General features: G+C 39.3%; 1 protein-coding gene across 11 annotated transcripts in view; it reads left to right on the top strand.

The window, feature by feature from the left end:
* The window catches only part of adgrl1a (adhesion G protein-coupled receptor L1a), a 251,355-nt gene that overhangs the window by 214,244 nt on the left and 15,740 nt on the right, over positions 1-21,371 (top strand). For 5 of the 11 annotated variants that reach the window (XM_067456747.1, XM_067456716.1, XM_067456723.1 and 2 more), the window contains 9 exons: positions 571-782; positions 2,730-2,903; positions 3,146-3,355; positions 11,108-11,328; positions 12,843-12,909; positions 13,545-13,636; positions 13,731-13,899; positions 16,445-16,600; positions 16,691-16,787. In XM_067456747.1, the coding sequence (XP_067312848.1) occupies positions 571-782; positions 2,730-2,903; positions 3,146-3,355; positions 11,108-11,328; positions 12,843-12,909; positions 13,545-13,636; positions 13,731-13,899; positions 16,445-16,600; positions 16,691-16,787 (1,398 nt within the window). The remainder of the gene's footprint in view (positions 1-570; positions 783-2,729; positions 2,904-3,145; positions 3,356-11,107; positions 11,329-12,842; positions 12,910-13,544; positions 13,637-13,730; positions 13,900-16,444; positions 16,601-16,690; positions 16,788-21,371) is intronic. The other 6 variants (XM_067456792.1, XM_067456761.1, XM_067456776.1 and 3 more) reach the window with 3 other exon arrangements.

The following is a 21,371-nucleotide window of genomic DNA, read 5'->3' as shown; positions in this document are numbered from 1 at the left end:
ATTGGTTGATAATAATAAACCTAATCAGATTAACAAAGCGCTGAGACTATTTCTTCCCTGATGGTTTCTTAACGGCGCTCTTAATCGAACAGCCCGAGAGACGACTAGATTACTATCATTTTCAGGCTGACAGAGCAATCTTGGCTCTTTTCTCCTGCTTCTCTCCTTCCGGTCCCCTCCATCTCTTAACCATTTTATCCCGCCATCATCTCTCCCACTCTTCGCCTTTTCCGCCACTGCTGTGTTTTGCCTCATTTTGAAGGTGCGCCTTCTCGGCGGAGGCAGGTTGGGCGGGGGAAGTGAGATTAGTATGATTGAAACAAACGCACATGAAATATTCATACGGAAGAAACGGAGTGAGTGAGCGCTGAAGAGATGAATGTTACGTTGCCCTCCATATTAAAATTCCTTCATCCCCTGATCACCCGCTCACCCCCTCCCAGTCAAAATCATTTTAACCTTCGCTCATCTCGCTCCACCGCTCCCTTTTTCCTCTAAGTTGTTATTCATATTCTCCTGCCACTCAATAACTCTCTCTTTTTCTTTTGTGTAACGTGTTTCTCCGTACAGGCCAGGTTAAAGTTGTTTTCGTGCTCTATAAGAATCTGGGCCTGTTCCTCTCCACGGAAAACGCCACTGTGAAGATGGAAATGGAGGCGGGGCCTGGTGGGCAGGGCCTGGCTGTCAATTCACACGTCATCGCCGCATCAATCAATAAAGAGTCCAGTCGAGTGTTTCTGACCGAACCTGTAGTGTTCACTCTTAGACATTTACAGGTACAGGTACATTAAACTCGCACAAGCAATACACTATCATTAGCTTCTCTCAAACATTAGGATGAGGGGTCTCATTCATGAAACATCAGCAGAACGAGTTTGTGGAAACTCTTTTTATGCTTTTAACTTGATTATTATTATTTGATTATCACTATCCCTAAAACCACCTGTCCTCAGACCATAGTACCTCTTATACACCATTCAGAATTATATATTTATATATATATATATATATATATATATATATATATTTTATTTTTTTACAAAATAGTTCCATTTAATCTGTTTGTGAATTGTCAAATACTGTACGGGTATATTGTCAACACTTGTAAGCTGAAACCACCATCCTGTAGTCTCGATTCATTCAACAGTGTAACATAGTGTCTACATATTTATAATGAATATTTGCTGTGACAGAACAACACACAATTGTAAGAAAATGAACGCAGTAGGAAATTGCTCCTGCCCCTTAAACATGAATTCTTCGGAACATGCCGAACAGATGAATCTAAACATAATAACGTTTGTCAGTTCTGTAACGTGTCTCACTACTCGAGAATTATTGAGAGATTTATTGTTTATAATTCAGTCTAGTTGTGCTGCCTTTGTTTCAGACAATACAGTGAGAATCTGTTTGTAAGAGCTATATACATGGTTCCTGACTATAGGGACCCATACCTAACCCTCACACATGACCATGGCCCCCACTGTAGGCACAATATGGCCTTGAGGTATGGGCCCTAAATGATTTGTCCATGGATTCCATGTTGGCCCTATCTGAATTAACCCCAGTAGGGACTCTAAATGGGCTTGGACATGGGTTTCATAGCAGCCCTTTCTGAATTAACCACAGTATGTTGCCCTACATGTGTTTTTCCACCAGTTTCATGTTGACCCTACCACCAGCTTAGGCCCTAAATGGGATTTGTCCATGGGTTTCATGTGAGCCCTATCTGAATCAACCCGAGCATGGATTTGCCCATGGGTTTCAGTCGGCTCTATCTGAAATAGTGTCAGTTTGGGCCCTCAATGGGGTTTTCATGTCAGCCATATCTGATGTGTGGGCCCTAATTGGGTTCATTCATGGGTTCCATGTCTGAATTACCCCCAGTATGGGCCCTACATAGGTTTGCCCATGGTTTCTAGTCAGCCATATCTAAATTAGCCCCAGCATGTGGCTTTTATGTCAGCCCAATCAGAATTAACCCCAGTATGGGCCCTGAATGGGTTTAGCCAAGGGTTCAATGTCAACCCTATCTAAATTAACCCCAGTATTGGCCCTAAAAGGTTTCTCCAATGCTTCTATGTCTACCCTATCTGAATTAGCCCAGGTTGAGCCCTAATGGTTTAGTCCATTGATTTCAGTTTTTTTTTTTTTAAATCAGTTGTTTTTTTAGTTAATTGGTTTGTTCAATGGGTTCTGTTTTGGCTCTATCTGAATTATCCCAGGTTGAGCCCTAATGGGTTTTTCCATAGGTTCTATGTTGGCCCTTTCTGAATTAGCCCCTGTATGGGCCTTAATTGGTTTGTCTAAGGGTTTTGTGTCAGCCCCATCTAAATTAGCCCCAGTATGGGCTCTAAATGGGTTTGACCATGGGTTACAATCAGCCATATCGGAATTTGCCCTAGCATGGGCCTTAATTGGTTAGTCCAATGGTTCTATATAGTCCCTGTCTGAATTAGTCCAAGTATGGGCCATAATGGGTTTGTCAGAAGGTTCTATGTCGGCCCTATCTTAATTAGCCTGTTAGCTTACATATGGGCCCTACATGGGATTGTCCATGGGTTCTATATTGGTCCTAAATGTATGGGCTAATTACATAGAAGCCAAGGACAAACCATTTTAGGGCCTATACCTCAAGCCCATGTCTAGAAACATTATGCGTGAAAGCCACTGATATTAAGTATTTTCCCATCTCTCTGTTGTTTTGTCTTGTCCCTACATCTTTGCAGTTGGATAATCATTTCAGCCCAAACTGTTCATTCTGGAACTACTCAGAGCGTTCAATGACGGGCCAGTGGTCATCTCAGGGCTGCAGGCTGATGGAAACCAACAGCACACACACAACCTGCTCTTGTAGTCATCTAACCAACTTTGCTGTGCTGATGGTACACCATGAACCGGATGTAAGCACGCACACACACACATATTTTCCTTTACATTCATCACAGGCTGATAAACAAATCTGAATATAGCTCTCAGACACATAAACAACTTTTTCGCTTGCAAGCAGTCTATAAGACAAACACACACACGCACAAACACACCGCAATTTCAGTTTGACATTTACTGGATTTTCATAAGTCACTCTCCCTCAGGCAGCCTATCCGTTTATACCATTTACCTTATCCATCTCTCGCTCTCTCAGTATCCAGGAAGGATGCATGAGTTGATCCTCTTTGTGATCACGTGGGTGGGTATCGTCATTTCGCTGGTGTGTCTCGCCATCTGCATCTCCACCTTCTGCTTCCTGCGAGGCCTCCAGACGGACCGCAACACCATCCACAAGAACCTCTGCATCAACCTCTTCATTGCCGAGCTCCTCTTCCTCATCGGCATCGACAAGACACAGTACCACGTAAGCAGTCTAATGATTTATATTAAGAGGAGAATGCATTGAGAATGAATTTCACATGCTTATTGGGACGTTTATGTGCACCCACTGAAAGTACGTGCTATCTGCATTGTTTCTGCATTTGACTCACTGAAGGACTTCAATGCAAACTGCACTAAGTATAGGTCATTTGAAACCATTTGCATGCCACAATTCCCCATCTTTCAGATGAGTGCTTGCTCAGAGTGCTCGGTTGTTAAGGATGTAGCAGACTATCACAATCTGACATACTTTACTGGGACTGGTTTTCCATTCCTCTTGTTCTTGCTCACTCATGTATATATACCAATGCACTTCTGTGAAAAATTTGGGTCCAGTAAGATTTATTTTATTCTGAAAATTCATCAAAAGCCCAGTCTGTTTGATGTGTCTACTCTGTTCTGATTGGTCGGATGGCCCAGTCTTGTGATTGGTCTACTCAGCTCTGATTGGTCAGATATCCCAGTCTGTTGTCTTTTGTGATTGGTCAACTCTGCTTTGATTGGTCAGATGCCAAGTCTGTTGTGATTGGTCGACTGCTTACAGTGTGTGTGTGTCAGAAACGAAACGCCCATGACCATATATCTGAACGCTTCCTTGGCACTTGATACTCAGTGATAAGAACAGTAATGATGGCGTAGATGGTACTCATCCTTTGGAAGTGCATGCAATGTGAATTTGCTTTCGCAAAGCAGAAAACAGCATCTTCTCAAACCAAACTTCAGTCTCTGCTACAGCTCCAGTGTTTGAGGGTCAAAGTAGACTTTGTCAGTGGGCAGCCAATGATGACCATTCTAGGCATTATGCGAATTTGACTGACGACTTGTTTCAGGCAGTTCACAACTAAACTTTTAAACCGTTGTGTAAATTTAACAATACTTTTTAGAAACACAAACATTATTCTTTTAGCTTTTATTATGCACATGATGGAATAGTCTTGGAGCTATAGAAAACACTTTCACTCGAACTTAAAAAAAAAAATGGCCTCAGGCAATATTATGCAACTCTGCTTTTACTCAGCTCTGCTTACACACTCCAGAAAGCTGTATTATATGTTGATTGTGCTTTTTTTGTGCCTTTAACCAGCTGCTCCTGCATTTGGTGATTCTGTGGGGTGTAATTTTCACTTTGAACCAAGCTAAATTAATTAGGTTGGTTTTAAGGTTACCGTTTCTGCTGTATTCTGTACTCCTGCTCTACTGAAGTGTCATGTCTTGACAGGGACAATGTCTTAATTCTTTGGTTGGCCAATTAAAACAGTACCCAGTGTGATTCTTCCAGCGTGGGAAAGAGTTTAACATTGTCCACTGGAAGTATATCTAATGACAGTTGATGTTGATGAGGCTTATGTTTTAGTCAGCCAACCAAAACTGAAAACACTAGTGAAACAACACTTCAGCAGAACAGAACAACTGATTAAAACATTAAACACTGCGGAGTTCAGATCGAAAACTATAGCTTTGTGCCAAAGTGAAGGGTCTGCACTTCGAAGGCCATGCCAGCCCACGCCTTCAGAGTGCATGAAGGGCGAACCGAGAGACCAGGTCTGACAGCTAAATCCCAGCAAATTGATAAGAAAAAGTAGCAGAATCACGGCCAAAATGGACCAAATTATGCCAAAACGCAGGGCATGGGCGGTAGATATATTGCTAAAGTAAAGACAACTTATCCTGTGGACTATAGGCTACAAACACCCCAAAGCAAAAGTAAAAGCAGCCCAATTCTGGACTTTATGTTGCATTTTGACAATGCCAGCCGTCGAACGATTCAGCCCCGCAAAACTCCGGACAGTGGGAATATGCACTTATCCCAGAAAAAGACCTCCCGCTGGCACAGGCCTTACCAGGGTCTCTATTGTGCATTATTCCCCATCCCGGTCCAGCTCCACTAGCTTCTCCCGCTCAGCTCAATGAAAGTGTAGAAAAGTGTTTTAAATTTAAATTTCTGTTGTTTCTGATGTTAAACTTTAGTTATATTGTAGGCCTATAAATAGTTTTAAAAAAGTAGGCTACTTTAATTAATGTATAGACCAATTTATTTTCATTTACACATTTTAATTCACATGACAAGAAAATAGATTTATGAACAGATTAATTAGTTTAATGTACAAATTATATCTTGCATTACAAAAATAAACAATGTAGCCTACAGAACAACCACTTCTCTTTAATTTAGCTTACACATTTCAAATTAACAAAAATGAACAATGGACAGCAATTACTTTGTTTGATTTACAAATAATAATATAGAGAAATTGTTCTGTGCATCCTGGCCACAGCTTTACATTCAGCCTTTGGAGGAGACTTTCGGTAATGGACCGTCGTCAGTGAGCAACATTCATTCATATAAAAGACTTCATTTTGCAGTACAGCTAGTAAAGGCAGCAGTTTTCTTTTATTTACGTTTTGTCTTATTATTTTGTGTGACAGATGTCACAATTGATTTAGCCTATTTTTGTCTGTGACATTTTTGAGCTACGGTGTTGACAGCATGATGAGAAGAATAAATAAATAAATGATCAACATAGCCTATCCCCAGTTTCTCTCTTTCTGTAACGGAAATTTAAGAGAGATTCTAGGAACTAAATCTAAATTTAGCTGGATCAGTCAGGTCGGGAATAAAATAATTTATAACGGGTGAATTTTAAGCATGAACGGGACGGTGCAGTGCGGAATAGATCCTTCTACAGCGGGACGAAAATATAATTTGTATTTAAAGAAAGTGCAGAAAAAAGAATCACACAGTGAAAAAGGGAGAGAATGGACTGATTTCTCTTCTTGAGCGAATGGTTGAAAAATAAATAACATTTAAGCAAGTTAAAATTGGGAAATTTTAGTGCATCTTGCTAGGTTGCTCAGGGCAGTGAACTGGAAACTGTGCAAATGCTTTACTTCAAGTTCAAGCGCTTGCGCTGTTGTGTTCAATAGTATCCAGACTACACTTGAGTTGCCAACCGCTACCGTCTTTCACTGGGAAATTTAATCCCCCGCTGCAAGAAATCTGATTGAGTGCCGCGGGAATGCTGACCAGTCAAAACCTGTAGTCAAGAGTGTGCTATGAATTCTGGGATGGGGTAAGCTGCATAGTTGTGCGAAGGTTCCCTCTGCTGTACCCTACCTTTGCCTGAGAAACGGAGGGTGCATTTTGAAGTCACTTTCGAATTATGGCAACCTTCGTTGCGACGTAATCGCACTTCAAATGCGGCCTTCAGAGGATGCAGCCTTCACGTAAAGACCGCCTTCGTAGTGCCGCTATGACGCAGTTGCACTTCAAATACGGCCTTCGAAGTGGGACACAGCTTATGTGTCAGCTCTTAAGTATCAACTCTTCTGTTTTTGGACTCATGAGCAGCTGATTAAATGCATAATCAACGTTTCATAAGACTCTTTTTAGAAATGAAAGACTGTTGTTTTATGATCATACAAATTGTGATACCCTTCACATCAGTGGATTGACACCAAAAGTTTCCTGCGGTGGTTCAATACGTTTCCCAGAGTTCAGGTTGCATCAGTATGTCGGGAATCAAAATCATTTGACAAGATACCAAGGTTGCTTTGATGAGCTGTTCAGAAGAAGAAATGGATAATATTTGCAAGCTTTATGGCATTGATAAGAGTTTTGTTTGAAACACTTAAGTAAATGATAAATCCCTGAACAAATCTATATCTTCTGTTTTGCAGGGGCGTACAAACAATATGTAAAATGTGTGGGGTGCATTATGAATCTCATCAGCCTCTCCTTGCAAATATGGTCGTTTAAATACCTAGTTGCCATGGATACACTGGCATTATTTGAAAGCTTAAAAAAAAACTAACTTTCCAGATGCATCAGTCACTCTACAGTACACATTCATAAATGCTGTAACATGGTGTGGTATAGCTGTGCAGCACTGGTAAAAATGACGCTACCCTCTCATTCACTGACTCACTCCCCGCTATCTGCTCACATGCTCTGATAATAATAGCTTTTGTAGGACTATACATTTAGATAATTGGTCTAATACACACATATATACGCACACACATATGTACATTTCTTTTTTTTTGTCCAGTTGCTTTGCTCCATCTCAGGTGTGATACCCAGCAATATTCATGATGGTTCACGTGTCTTCGCATACAGCCTTTATAAAGAAAAAGTGTCTTACAAAACTTAAATCATTATATTGTTTTATGTGAGTTAGCAGGCTCAATGATTCTCACATCAGTTTGAAGCAAAAACTCTAGGCAACCACATCCGTTAGTCGAAAGTCTTGTGGACGCATATACTGTATATATTGGGTTTTGAGGAATTCATTTAGTTTTAATTTTAACACTCTAAAAACACTCATAAACATTATTCTGTCAAAAATACAAGGATGTACATGCATGTTTCTAACATATTATGGTATTCCATTTTTTTTTTTTTTGCTGAATACAGTGTAATGACACTTTAATCATTAATGTGTTTATAAGCAACTGAAAAAGCATGTCAAAACTTCTAAAGGGCCCCAAAACAGCTCAGACTCCAGTGGGTTAAACTGCCCAATTTTCTTCAGAAACATCTTCCAGGTCCCAAAAACCCGTTTTCCGTTTTCCAGCATTTTTGCACATTTAAACCCTCTCCAGCAGTGACTGTATGATTTTGAGATCCCTTTTTACTCTCGGACAGTTAAAGGACTCAAACATAACTATTAAAAAAAGCTTCAAACATTCATTGATACTCCAGAGTGGGGGGTGGAAACTTTTTGAATTTATAGATCCAGGTAAATTGCACTTAATTTGTCTCCTGGGAAACATGTAAGTATCTTCTGTTGCTTCCCAAGGACAGTATTAAATGATAAAATAATATATAAATAAAAAGAATACAAAAAATTATAAAATTTATATCTAATTAATTAGAGGCTTTGTAATTAATGAATCGAAATGAATCGCATTTAAATATTTGACCCGAGAACAGTGAGTATCTGAGTAGTTTTAGTATACCATTGAATAATGACTGAATACATAAGCTTAATCAACAAAATATTGTTTATTTATTTCAGTCCAGCAGTGCAATGTTTGCCATTAAGTGTAGCAAAAGCATATTTGTGATATTTGAGGCTCGATGTGCTGCAGTGATGCGCAAATTCCTTGTTGTATAGCTTGCACACAACCATGCTCTTGTCGACGCTTCTATCCTTTCGTTTTTTTTAAACAAAATTTCCCATCCACGGGGCCAAGCAAAGCGGTCTCATCAGCTTCTTCGTTCATGTTCACTATTAGAGGTGGGCAGATCGATACTAATATCGATAATATCAATACCAACGTTGGTATCGGTATTGATCGATACCAACGTGAAAATATCGATACTTAAGTTTCAGTTTCTCTCGTTTTGCGACCTAGCCGTGTTTGTCAAAATGCTGCTGCTGTCACAGAGCAGAGGAAGCTCTCAAGAGAGTGTGCTGCTCGTGCTCGACACTGCTCTCCTCCCCCTCTCCTGTTTTGTACCGTCACGTGACTCACCATTTTAATTTTCAGCATTATATCGTATTACAAGGAGAATTTGTTTTACATTTTTTATATTTATTGAGAAGTAAAACTTTGTGACTTTGTTTATTTAAGAAAAAAATCCTGAAAAGAAGTGCACTAAAGAGGAGAAACATTTTTTGTTAACATGCTACTTGAAAAGAGAATTTGTTTTTACATTTTTTATATTTGTGAAGTAATCATTTTGTAACTTTGTTTATTTAAATAAAGCAGAAGTAACCAAAAGTTGTTTCTGAATAAAAGCTTTTGTAGCACTGATTAATAACTCAAAATGCAAATCACAAAAACAAATTAAAAGTCATAAATTCATTTTGATTTAGGTTGAAGACGCATCCATCCACCTTAATTATTAAAAAGTATCGGCGATACTGGCCCTGTATTTACTTGTTATCGGATCGATACCAAATCTAGCGGTATCGCACACCTCTATTCACTATGGTTTGTTGTTGTCGTGACTCCGGAGCGCTAGTTGGTGTTCCAGTATAATCGGTCCGTCGAAACTCATTCACTGAAAAACGTTCCGCGGTGCAAAAATAAGTGCAGTTAAAATTATGTTATTTTTTGCATATATATTATATTATATTATATTATATATATATTATATATCCAAGAAGAAAATTGACATGTTCAAGTTTTCACCTCCTCATTTAATTTATTAATGTGATTAATTATTAAACACATTGTGTAATTATTAGATATTATATATATATACTTATCTACTACATATCTACTTTTCTTCATGTCTTCTCTCCTCAGAAATGTACTTCCTGTCAGGTTTAGTGCACAAATTGTGCCAAGCACAATTTGAGTCATGAATATTTATATAGTTGAGACATTTTGCAATAAGTGATTTGCTGAAAGGTAGATGTTTTTAGGTGAGTGCACTTGAAATAGTGGGATCACCGTTTACCGCCTGCGCATTCATCCAGCCAATCGATTGGCTGATGCATCTTCTTAGAGTCGTTTTATGCAGCGGCTACATTTTGCCTTCCCACTGCAGCTCAGCAAAGTAAAACACTTTCAAATGTGATTGTCATCCTGAAAGTCAGGTGGATGAATTTGTGTTTTTAAAGCATTGGAGGACAGAGTTTTATCTGAAGTCTCATATAAAAGCAAACTGTAGTTTACATGTCAGTCAGAGGGTCTCCTCCTGTCTAAGTACTTTGGGCGTTTCTGAGCCTAAACAAAGTGCAGTGTGGGGAAACACTTTATTTTGATGATCCACTACTACGTATAAGTAACTTTGCTACTACATGTTAACTAACTCTCATTAGAGTATGAGTAGACTGTCTGCTTAATATCTGCCAGCACTTTATATCGAGTTCTGGACATCACATGACCCATTCTGTTTACAACGCCATGTTGGCAGGCAGGAACAGCCAAGAGCGAATATGAAATGATTGATGCCAGCATGAGTTTCAAGGCAACAGAGTTCACTGCGCACTTTCATTCAAAAGACATAGACCTGTACACTAGACTGGGTAAACTCAGCCTGATCTGCCAGAGATTTGATTTCGCCCGGCAACTCGGTCTGGAAACCTGTACATTTATTTCTACTGCTTCTGATGCACTTTTGCGGGAACCAATCACAGACTGGCTTATCCACCTGGCGCGCTATTGGTGGGTTTAACATGATGGATAGAGAAGTGATATGTTTTTATGATGCTCCCCAACAGACATTCACTGATTTGAAGTAACTTTGCAAATACATGTCAACTTATTCTACTAACCCTAAACCAACAGTCTAATACTCTACTAGCCCTCTAATAAGAGTTATTTGATTTGTAGTTGCATGTTATTTATAATAAGTAGGTAAGTAGACTGTCTAAACTGGATCTAAAAGTGTAACCCAATGTGGACCAGATTTCAAAAGACGGTTCACCCAGAAATGAACATTATTTCATAATTGTCTCACCCTTCATGCCTTTCCAAACCTGTGTGACTTTCTTTCTTCCATGGAACACAAAAGATTTTGAAGAATGTTATTTTGGCATATTTGTTTCGATTATGTTTTTTTTTTTGTTCATACAATGAAAGTCAATGGGAAACGAAAATGTTTGGTTATCAACGTTCTTCAAAGTATCTTCTTTTGTGTTCCGGAAAAGAAAGAAAGTCATACAGGTTTGGTTTCTGGGTGAACTGTCCCTTTCAAAGTCACTAAGCGAGCATCATCAAATTTACTTCTGATACGTTTCTCGCTAACCCCATCTTCCCTCTCTTTGTCCGAACGCAGATTGCATGCCCTATTTTTGCGGGCCTGCTGCATTTCTTCTTCCTGGCTGCGTTCTCCTGGATGTGTCTGGAGGGAATCCAGCTGTATCTGATGCTGGTGGAGGTCTTCGAGAGCGAGTACTCACGGAAGAAATACTACTACCTGTGCGGATACTGCTTTCCCGCCCTGGTGGTGGGCATCTCGGCAGCCATTGACTATCGCAGCTACGGGACTAAAAAAGCGTACGTGTGAAGCAGTCTATTTGCACTCGTCCGTACAAGGGCCGTGGGTTTTTGAGCAGGGGACACGACCCCTCTTTAAACCATTTGTTTCATTTAAATGGATTCCAGCAAAACGTCTCTCAGGGAGTTTAAATTCCAATCGCAGAATCATCTTTCACCAGGAAACGTATACTGCTATTATGTAGTTTGGAGTTCAATTGGAGATTGGTTGCTGTCATGTGATCCTGGCCTAACCAAGGTCATCATGTGAATTATAAATGAAGCCAGTTAAAGGTGTTGCAAGCACTTTTGTTGGGAATAGCATGCATAAATCTGACAGATCTTGTTCTGATAAATTAATTTAAAAGAACACTTCTCAAGGGAGCATCCCACTGTTCTTCAGCAATCAGAAAACTAGCCAATTGGAGAACACTCTGGGAAAACCTGGAAGGGAGTTTTAAAATCATTATCAGGCCTGTAAAAAATATAGATCTATATATTATACATTAATCTATACATTACAGTATAACTGAAAGCTATAATTTTCAACATTTAGTAGGCTTAATAAAAATAACAAGTGAACTTGAAAACAATCTTTACATAAACCCATTCTTATGTCATATTATTTACCTGGGGCCATCTGTCTAACAGGAAGGAAATATACAGAAATTGAATACATTTGTACAGTCTGCATATATTATAAATTAAATATAGATTAATTAATCCGTATTAAAGCTACAAATGTCTCTGTTATCTTTGTAGTTTGATTAACATTGATGCCAGACATCACAGCAACTGGTTTATTAGGCTGCTGTCACTTTAAGATCTGGCGAACATGACCCGGATCTGACGAGCATCTTATTTTCTCACAACTCTTTAAGTTCATTTAAGACATTACTTGACTAATTTTAGACTTCTCTTATGAGAATACTGAACAAAACAGGCATTTTGGCAAGATTAAACGTAATTATGTGTAAAACACGTCTTAACAGCTTGCCTCCGTTACACTCACCCCCCTAAACACATCCGGGTCACGGCACCAAACGTAACCAATCATCTGTCTAATTTATTGTCTAGCAGAACTTAGCAATGTCGCTTGCAGCACCCTTAACTGAGCTGATTACTGCATGTGCGAGTGTGTGTCGCTCTGCGTGTTCGTGTGCATGCGAGTGTGTGTTGGTCTGTGTTTGTGTGTGTGCGAGTGTGGAAAAATAGCACAGCTGCAGACTTTTGAATGTTGACTACAGTGCAGAAAATGAGACGCTGACTCAGTGTGCTAATGATTAAAAACTGAGCTTAACCTTCAACTAGACTTTTATTGCTCTTTTATTAGCTTGTTTTCATGCCAAAAAAAATCACATGTGACAGAAATAATATTTTAAGATAGTTTGCTATTATTTCAGTGCATTCCATGATCAATAATTAGCTACTTCATAAAGCACATATGCGATTTGCCTGTAATGAAGTGATCGTTTTGAACAGTGAAATGTTACCAATAAAGTTATTGTGTGTGTGTGTGTGTGTCTTGTATGTAGGTGCTGGTTGAGGGTGGATAACTACTTCATCTGGAGTTTTATCGGCCCTGTGTCCTTCATTATCATGGTATTGTTCTCTCCAAACATTCAACGCTCTCTCTGCTTTTCTCACAGAGTTTGTTCCTTTTTTTCTCTCTCTCTGAAAGTGCTGCGCTAGTCATATCAAACAAAGCACTTTTGTTCACCTATGGATCTGTTGCTGCTGACGACTATGTTTTGGCTGTAATATGCTTTATATGAGTGTGGAGTTTAGATTAGGTTTAGATACGGGAACTTGCTGACATTTTCGTAATTACAATATATTTTACTAATGCGCTAGCGCTGTTTTTGTTGTTATTAGTTTGTGAGTAAAAAAGTGTGGTTTTTTTTCTAAAGTAGTTTTCTTTCTTTCATTAGGTCTCTTATCTAACACGAACAGAGCGGACTTCTGTGTAAATGTTCATATTGCCATTCTCATGTAAATCGTTGCATTTAATTGCAGCAATTTAAGCTGGAATGGTTTCACGAGCAATTTACACAGAAATTCTGCTTGTGTTTTATGGATGAGCTCCATTGTTAGCAAGAAACCAGGGGTTTAAATTGTATTTCCTGTGTAGACATTTTCTAAAGGGATTTCTGTCCCGATTTAAGACGTTGTTGTCTTTATGGAGTCTTTAAGTTACATTTCCAACACGTTTTCCCCCCCTTTCTCTTACCTTTTAGTTAAACCTTGTGTTCCTTATGATAACACTTCACAAGATGATCCGTAACTCATCCGCTCTCAAACCCGACTCCAGCCGCCTGGACAACATCAAGTGAGTGTTTTTCATTGCAAAAATACATATCATTCATGTCTCTTTTTTTGCTGTATGTTTATGTATTTGTGAATGTGTGCATGTTCTCATTCAGGTCCTGGGCTCTGGGGGCTATCGCACTGCTCTTCCTTTTGGGCCTGACCTGGGCCTTCGGCCTCCTCTTCATCAATGAGAACACCGTCATCATGGCGTACCTTTTCACCACCTTCAATGCCTTCCAGGGCATGTTCATCTTTATCTTCCACTGTGCTCTGCAGAAAAAGGTCAGTCCCATTAATGTTTCATACCCAGATAGTACTTTGGGGACACATTTGCTGCTAAATTTCCTCAGAAGTTAGCTAAATATGGAAAAAGAAAAATGAAAGAACATGGTGGTGTCATTACAGGAGAAAGTCAAGTGGTCCTGAAAAAAAAAGTTTAAAATGATTTTCTTTGAATAGGGGAAATCTTTGGATTCACCTGTATCATGATAATTATCATTATTATAAAGATAATTTGTATAATTGGCTTTATTTAAAGGTGTAGGGTGTAATGTCTGCTCAATTATCATACTAAAAATGTAAATCCTGACTGTTTTCATCTGCCATTGTTCAGCCAAATATAGCAGAAACACACGGCAAACTCAAGCCTGGTGTTGGGGAAGCATTTATGAAACTATTTTCCCAAGTGACTTACTGTATGATTTAAAATAGTTATAACTGTTAGTTTCTCCATTTTACAAAGACAATAGACTGTAATTATGACCACTCCAAAAAAAAAAAAAATATGCCAAGTGGTTGCACACAACTATAGAGCAATTTTTACAAATAATTTAGTTTATATGGACAAAAGAAATTCAAGTAAAGCTGACAAAATTTCTATGAGTAAAAACAAACCATTTGAATTTGTCACTGGCACTGTGCAGTTTACTTAACCCTCTAGGCGCCGCTGGGTATGTTAGGCGAGGTCGAAGTATTCATAGGACAGTTTGGGGGCAATGTGGAGGCATGGTGGGGAGTCAAAATGACAGTGACAGTGGTCGTGGCTGTGCACACTCGGCGGCGCGTGCGCAAGGCAGATCTGGCCGGGCTGCTCGTAGCAAGAGCAGAGGCTATTATGCATAATATATGTGCCCCATATATGGAATCAGAGTGCCTACTGTATGTAGTAAATGGCAAATCTCTACAGCAAAAGGCAAACCGCTACATACATTTGGTTTGTTTTTACCATTTATGGTAGTTTCTTTACTATTTACCTGAACATTCAGTATTGTGCAATATAGCACACAGAAGGTGAGGGACATTTGGGGGGGAAAGAAGTGCTGCATTTTATAATTTAAAAATGGGGCTTTTCATGAAAATTCTATAATCCAAGATTGCCACCACTTTATGACGTCATAATATGCAAATTAGATGGGACAATGTAATCCCTACATAAACTTTGGGTCATCCTTAATATTTCTCTAATTTACAGAAAGTTTCTATCATTTATCACTTTTAAGATATAGCCTTTTGAAATGAAGATGTCAAAATCGAACGTTTTAGGAAAAAAAACCTCTGGCGCCTAAAGGCTGGGATACTTCACCGCTTTTTCATATTAAACTATGTTATTCCCTTAACTTAAACGAGTTGATACATACCTCTCTCGTCTCAGTGCGTGCACTTAATCTCTCTGACGCGCAGTGACGATCTGATAGCATTTAGCTTAGCTCCTTAAGCCCGGTTCATTCTCTATGGAACCAAACAGAGATCAAGTTAGAAGTACCAAACACCTCCACGTTTCCCCTATTTAAATACAGTTACATTTGTATTTAATTGCGCGTTTCTAATCGGATTAAAAAGGAGAACTATAATGTATGGCGGAATAGCACTTCTGAGAGTACTTCGGCTCGGCGCAGTAAAAAGTCCCAGCCGAAACATCTTCCTATTGACAGAAATGAGAGAGTGAGGGGGAGGTGTGAGGAAAGGAATGTTTTGGCCGGGACTTTTTACTGCGCCGAGCCGAAGTACTCTCAGAAATGCTATTCCGCCATACATTATAGTTCTCCTTTTTAATCCAATTAGAGAAGTACCACGTTTTATTTTGTCACCATACTTGATCGTTCAACTACTCGTGTAACTGTATTTAAATAGGGGAAACGTGGAGGTGTTTGGTACTTCTAACTTGATCTCTGTTTGGTACCATAGTGAATGAACTGGGCTTAGTGGGCTAAGCTAAATGCTATCAGATCATCACCGCGCGTCGGAGAGATTAAGAGCACGCACTGAGACGAGAGAGGTATGTATCAACTCGTTTTAGTTAAGGGAATAACATAGTTTAATATGAAAAAGCCGTGAAGTAACCCTTTAAGTAAAGTGGACAGAATTTAAACGTGTCATATTTATGAAGGGCCTGAATCCTTTTTTTCAGTGTACTTAAGTGGGTCAAAAAAACTCTAAAAACCATGAATGACAAACATGAATTTCACATCTGCAAAACACACACTTTGCACGAGGTAAACATGGTTTTAAAACAACTTACATGTGAAATCCATGTGATCCAACGTGAAAAACATGGGAAATCCATGCTTTTTCAGTAAGTGTAAAGTTAAAATAATTGCATTTATAATGAATTTAAAATATAATTATTGTTAATTGCCATTATCATGCAATGAACTGCCTGTAAACATTACCTTCAGTTCGCACTTAAGTATAGTCTTTAAAAAGTATGCTACAGATGACTTTTTTCACAAGGGACACCTCACTTTAATAAACAACACGTGTCTATAATACAATTTAAATTAGCTGCATTACTGCATCAGTGTGTAAGTGCCAATGCTATGCGTTTCAGGTGCATAAGGAGTACAGCAAGTGCCTGCGCCATTCGTACTGCTGCAGTCGGACCTCTACTACGAGCTCTCACGGATCGCTGAAGAACTCTGCCCTGCGTGCCAACAACCGCTACTACACCGGCAGCCAGGCACGTCATGCAGCGGTGCACCGACAGGTGACACACATGCACAGCGACAGCATTACTATTTATAGACTGCTGTTCTATTCCATTTAACTATTCCGTCACCTCATTCACCGGTTTCAGAGCCGAATTCGACGTATGTGGAACGACACGGTGCGAAAGCAGACAGAGTCATCCTTCATGGCCGGAGACATCAACAGCACTCCTACCCTCAACCGCGGTAAGAGACACTCTTTCAGCCAGAGAATTTCCCAGCATGCACCTCTCTACATATGAGTCTGTGCTTAAAGGGGTCATCTTTTTTTTTTCTGATTTCGCTTTCAAAGAAAAGTCAGTTCAATCAGCAGCCACATTTGCAATGCCTCTTTTGCAGGCAACTCTTGTCTACTTGAATGGGAAATACTGAAATATAAGAAAGTGATGGCCAAACTCACATTTAAATGATATATTTAAAATCAGTAACAAACTTTGACATGAAATGTCTCTTATGACTATGCTATCAATTGGCGAATGGATCTTTTATTTAGCAGGCGGGCTCATTCCGCCATATTGCATGTTGTACTTTTCCCCATTCATGGTAATACGAGTGAACCATCTTACAGTCTTTAGATGCACATATAATATTAGTAAAGTTTTTATTTGCAGCATAACTGCCAGAATTTAGTTTTTCACGACCATTTTCTTCCCTCTCTTTGGCTCTTAGAATGAAACTGACAATTTGTTATATGTGAAATGAGAAACAGCACTTTTACATTGCTCCAAAACAGGCTGTTGATTTTGCTGTCATGGTCATTTAAAGTTGTTGCTGCCATTTTTCCATAAATAGCTTTGAAATTATAGTACACCGAGACATATTTACCAGCTGAGATGTGTCACACAGAATGACTGGAATGTTTAGTTACTTCAGCGGCACTTTTCCAATGTTAGGATCCAAGATGTGGACGATTTTCCCATAGTTGAATTAGTTAGATATGGTGTTTAATAACAATGGTACTTCCTAATTACGTCACTGTGGTTATAGACCAGCATTACTGTAGAATTGTTTATATACTATTATAGTATTTATTCATTATTTGAATTAGCTTGCATTTTCATGTTTTCAATTAAAATTTAGTTTTAGTATTTCGACTATAGCCCTATTCGGACGGTAATTTTCTCTCATCTGGAGGTCTGTAAAAAAAAAAAAAAATGCATGCCACCTCATTGAGAAAACTCGTGCATTCGGATGGTGATTTATTCATGATGGACGAGCGAGTTTTGTGATCATGCGCACCTGGGAACGCTGCTCACGTGGTCAGTCGAATGATTGTTTGTCTGCTGTAAAAATGTCATATGCTTGGAATGATAATAAAATTATTTTTAATTTAATGATAGAAAATTATTATTTATTTAAATCTCATGTTTAAAAAAGGAAGTTGTAATTTTAAAAATTTGAAAATGAGGGGAAATAAGTTAATACAATGCTGCAAATTGAACTTGTATAACATGAATTACTGCCATAATAACAGCTCTTTTTTTCCCTTCACTTTTGAGTGGTGATGAAAGCTTATTCTTGTAAACACTTTTCAGCATTTCAGTAATAATAGTGTAGGCTAGATCTTTAAAATGCATCCAAGTTACAGGGAAATGCAACCGTATGTGGCTCCGCAGGGGTCAAAAAGGATATAAACAGTTAATTTTGAAGCAATCTTTTCTTGAAAACTCAGAGATGTAGCCTAGAAATCTAGACGCACCCTAGCAGCAAATCTAATCTGCCCACGAGTGTCGTCTAGCAACTCTCAATACACTTCTGAACTGTAAAAGCCAAACTCTGGTCGGGCCAATCACATCGTGTATAGAGTCGGTGGGCGGGGCTTAACATAATTACAACGGCCGAGTTGCTTACGCGCTTCTAGTAAACACAGAAGCTGGCAAACGGCGGTCTTTCGAATCAGGTTTGACCGCGACTCTGGAAGACTTGGAGTTAAGCTTTTCTCTGAGAAAAGAACAAAGATTGACACTGAAGTCATTCTGAAGAAGGGAAGATGTGTTCAGAGTTTTGCCCGACCGGATGCGGTTGAAAGTTTAATCTATCAACGAGCTCCGCTTCACCTTCGTTGCTCTGGTTGGTGTAGCTCTATCCTATCGCGTGCAGAGGGAGTTTGAAAGACAACCGTTTATCCCGCCCCTCGGATTGAGCTGTCAATGGTGAGCTTCCAGACCAAACATCTTGATGTGGGTCTGGCTTGTCAGGCTATCAGAGATATGGATTCAGACGGCAATTAAATCACCACACGAGCTTGGTGTTTGTCTAAAAACAGAAGGTAATTCGGCCAGGGATTTTTATGCGGGTGGTGGGAGAAAAACACTGACATTCTGGATTCGGACAGCAATAAAATCAAAGACTAGCCGCTGTAAATTATGAAAATACCTTACGACCCCACGAGAAACAATTACCGTCCGAATAGGGCTTTAGGCAACATTTCAAAGTTACGCGACCAGACAGCCAAACTATGAGAGCCACCACCAGTGTTGGGGAAAGTTACTTTTAAAATGTATTATGTTGAGTTACTCCCTAAAAAATAACTCATTCCGTAATAAACTTTTTATGGAAAGTAATGCGTTACATTCATTTTGCATTACGTTCTCTCGCCTCTGCTAGGCTTGCTTGTTTTGGTTTTTTTAAAAGCAACAAAAGAAGTTATATTTTTGGCAAATGTAAAGGCCCTTTCACACCAAAAGTGAAATGAATAAGCCTCAGGCTGAAGGAAATGCAAATTCAAGCATTTAGAGGGGCGCAGCTCAAGCAAACCTTTCAGCTGTGCTGCCATTTTGGACCGGAGAATAAGAAACAGGAGAAGAAAGTTCAACACTAGTGCTAGGTTTAACTAAAGTCATTTTAGATGTTTGCATATTAGTATGGTTAAAGTGGATCATTGAAGGTCAGCAGCAAAGACATTGATTAATAAAGTGAGATTAAATACATAAAGCATATGTATAATTTATTATATTTAATTACTGCAGGTTTGCATAATATTCTGAGATGGCAAGTGGCCTCTTTGCAGTCGATTTGCGCCCTTAATGCGCACTTTTGCTGAGCCCTCACCAGCGCAAGCTCCACAGCAGACTACTTCCCGACAGTGAAAACTGCATTATGTCACGAAAGTGTGGATTCGTAAGAAGACCAAGTGTTTATGGTGCCATTTGGGACTAGGCCATAGGGAGAGCTGTCAGTCAATAAAATAAAAAATCCAAGTTATTTGAAAGAGTAACTTTGATATGTTGTTGTAAATTTAAAAGTAATGCATTACTTTACTAGTTACTTGGAAAAGAAATGCATTAGCCGCAACAACTGGCCGCCACACCCAAATGACGGCCATGCGCTATCATCAGATGCTTTCTTAACTGCTGTTCTCTCACCGCTGTCATTTTTGTTGTGCGTTTATTTTATTTAAAGGAAAGTATGTTCACTAGCAGTATATCACTGCTCACATAAACTTCTTTTTACCCCAAAGCGAAGAGCAAATATAAGTTTGCCGTAATTTTATCGGGTCATTGAATAATAGTGAACAGAAAGAGAGCATCTGAAAGGCATACTATTTCCAGCACCGGATCTGGATTGTGGCGTCACCACCATTGTGATCATCCCAGGGATCAGTGTTTGTTGGAGGAGAGGGGGGGGGGTGATGACAGAGAAGCTGCAGCTAAATCAACCGCCACTCTTTATGCTAATTCTATCCATTTTGTTTTTAATGAAGTGATTAGCCGCCGAATGAACGGGGGGTAATTACTCTAATTGAGGAGAATGACAGTAGCGTTCTCACTGCAGTGTGCCGATTGTTGCTTTCCGGGGACTTTAATCAAGGCGCGAGAGAGAGAGACAGGGAATGTACGAGACAGAAAGGCGGATACAAACCATATAGCGGCAAAAAAAAAGAGAAGAAGAATAGATTCTGGGGAGAGGAAACGGCAGGGTTTTGTGCCGCGGGAGAAAAGTTTTTAGATGTTACTAGAGTGAATGGCAGTCAGAAGTAGAGATGGAGGGTAATGAAAGGGCGTGTGTGTGTACACTGCTGTTTTTATCAGAGTGATCTCCTATCGCTCTCATTTCCCACTTCACCGCCGTGTGAAGTCTATTCTGTGCTTCCAAGAGCCTCCGTCGTACCTCCACCTCCCTCCCGCTGGCCTAGATTTCCCCTCAAGTTTAAACACTCCTGTGAGATGTTTACAGGAATTAAAGGAGTGTTCCGGGTTTAATGCAAGTGAAGCTTATTGACAGGATTTGTGGCATAATGTAGATTAAATCCTCGAGACTGCTGGTAGGACCTGTTGGAACCAGCAGTATCAAGGTCTTAACAGCGGCATTTACATTCATTCAGGGAAACCAATCTCTTTCAGGTGGGGCTATACTATAAAAACAGGTTATGTGTTACCAACATATTTTGGGTGGGTGGAGTTAATGTCAAGTAAGCAGACCATTCTCCGTATCGCCTACTATATGATGTAAACAGGTTTTCTCAAGTCAAATCAAATTTAGTGAATCATTTGTACAGCTTAAATAGGATTGTGAGCTTTAGTGATGACAGATTGAATAGGTCACACTAGTCTCATGTTTAAGGATTGTGTGTATGATTAACATTGTGTTTACTACATTGTACAATTCTGTCTGTTTTTAGTAGAGAATTCTAAGTCGAAATCCCTTTTCTGTGATAATCAATTGTATGCCACAAATGCTGGTGGCACAGCTTTACTTTTATTCAACTTGGAACATTCCTGAAAGAGGTAAGAAACGTGCGTGAGCGAGCGCACGTCTAAAATTAATTCT

This window comes from Pseudorasbora parva, chromosome 2 (assembly GCF_024679245.1).
Source record: "Pseudorasbora parva isolate DD20220531a chromosome 2, ASM2467924v1, whole genome shotgun sequence".
Classification (NCBI taxonomy): Eukaryota; Metazoa; Chordata; class Actinopteri; order Cypriniformes; family Gobionidae; genus Pseudorasbora; species Pseudorasbora parva.
This window is presented reverse-complemented; position numbering and strand designations above follow the sequence as displayed.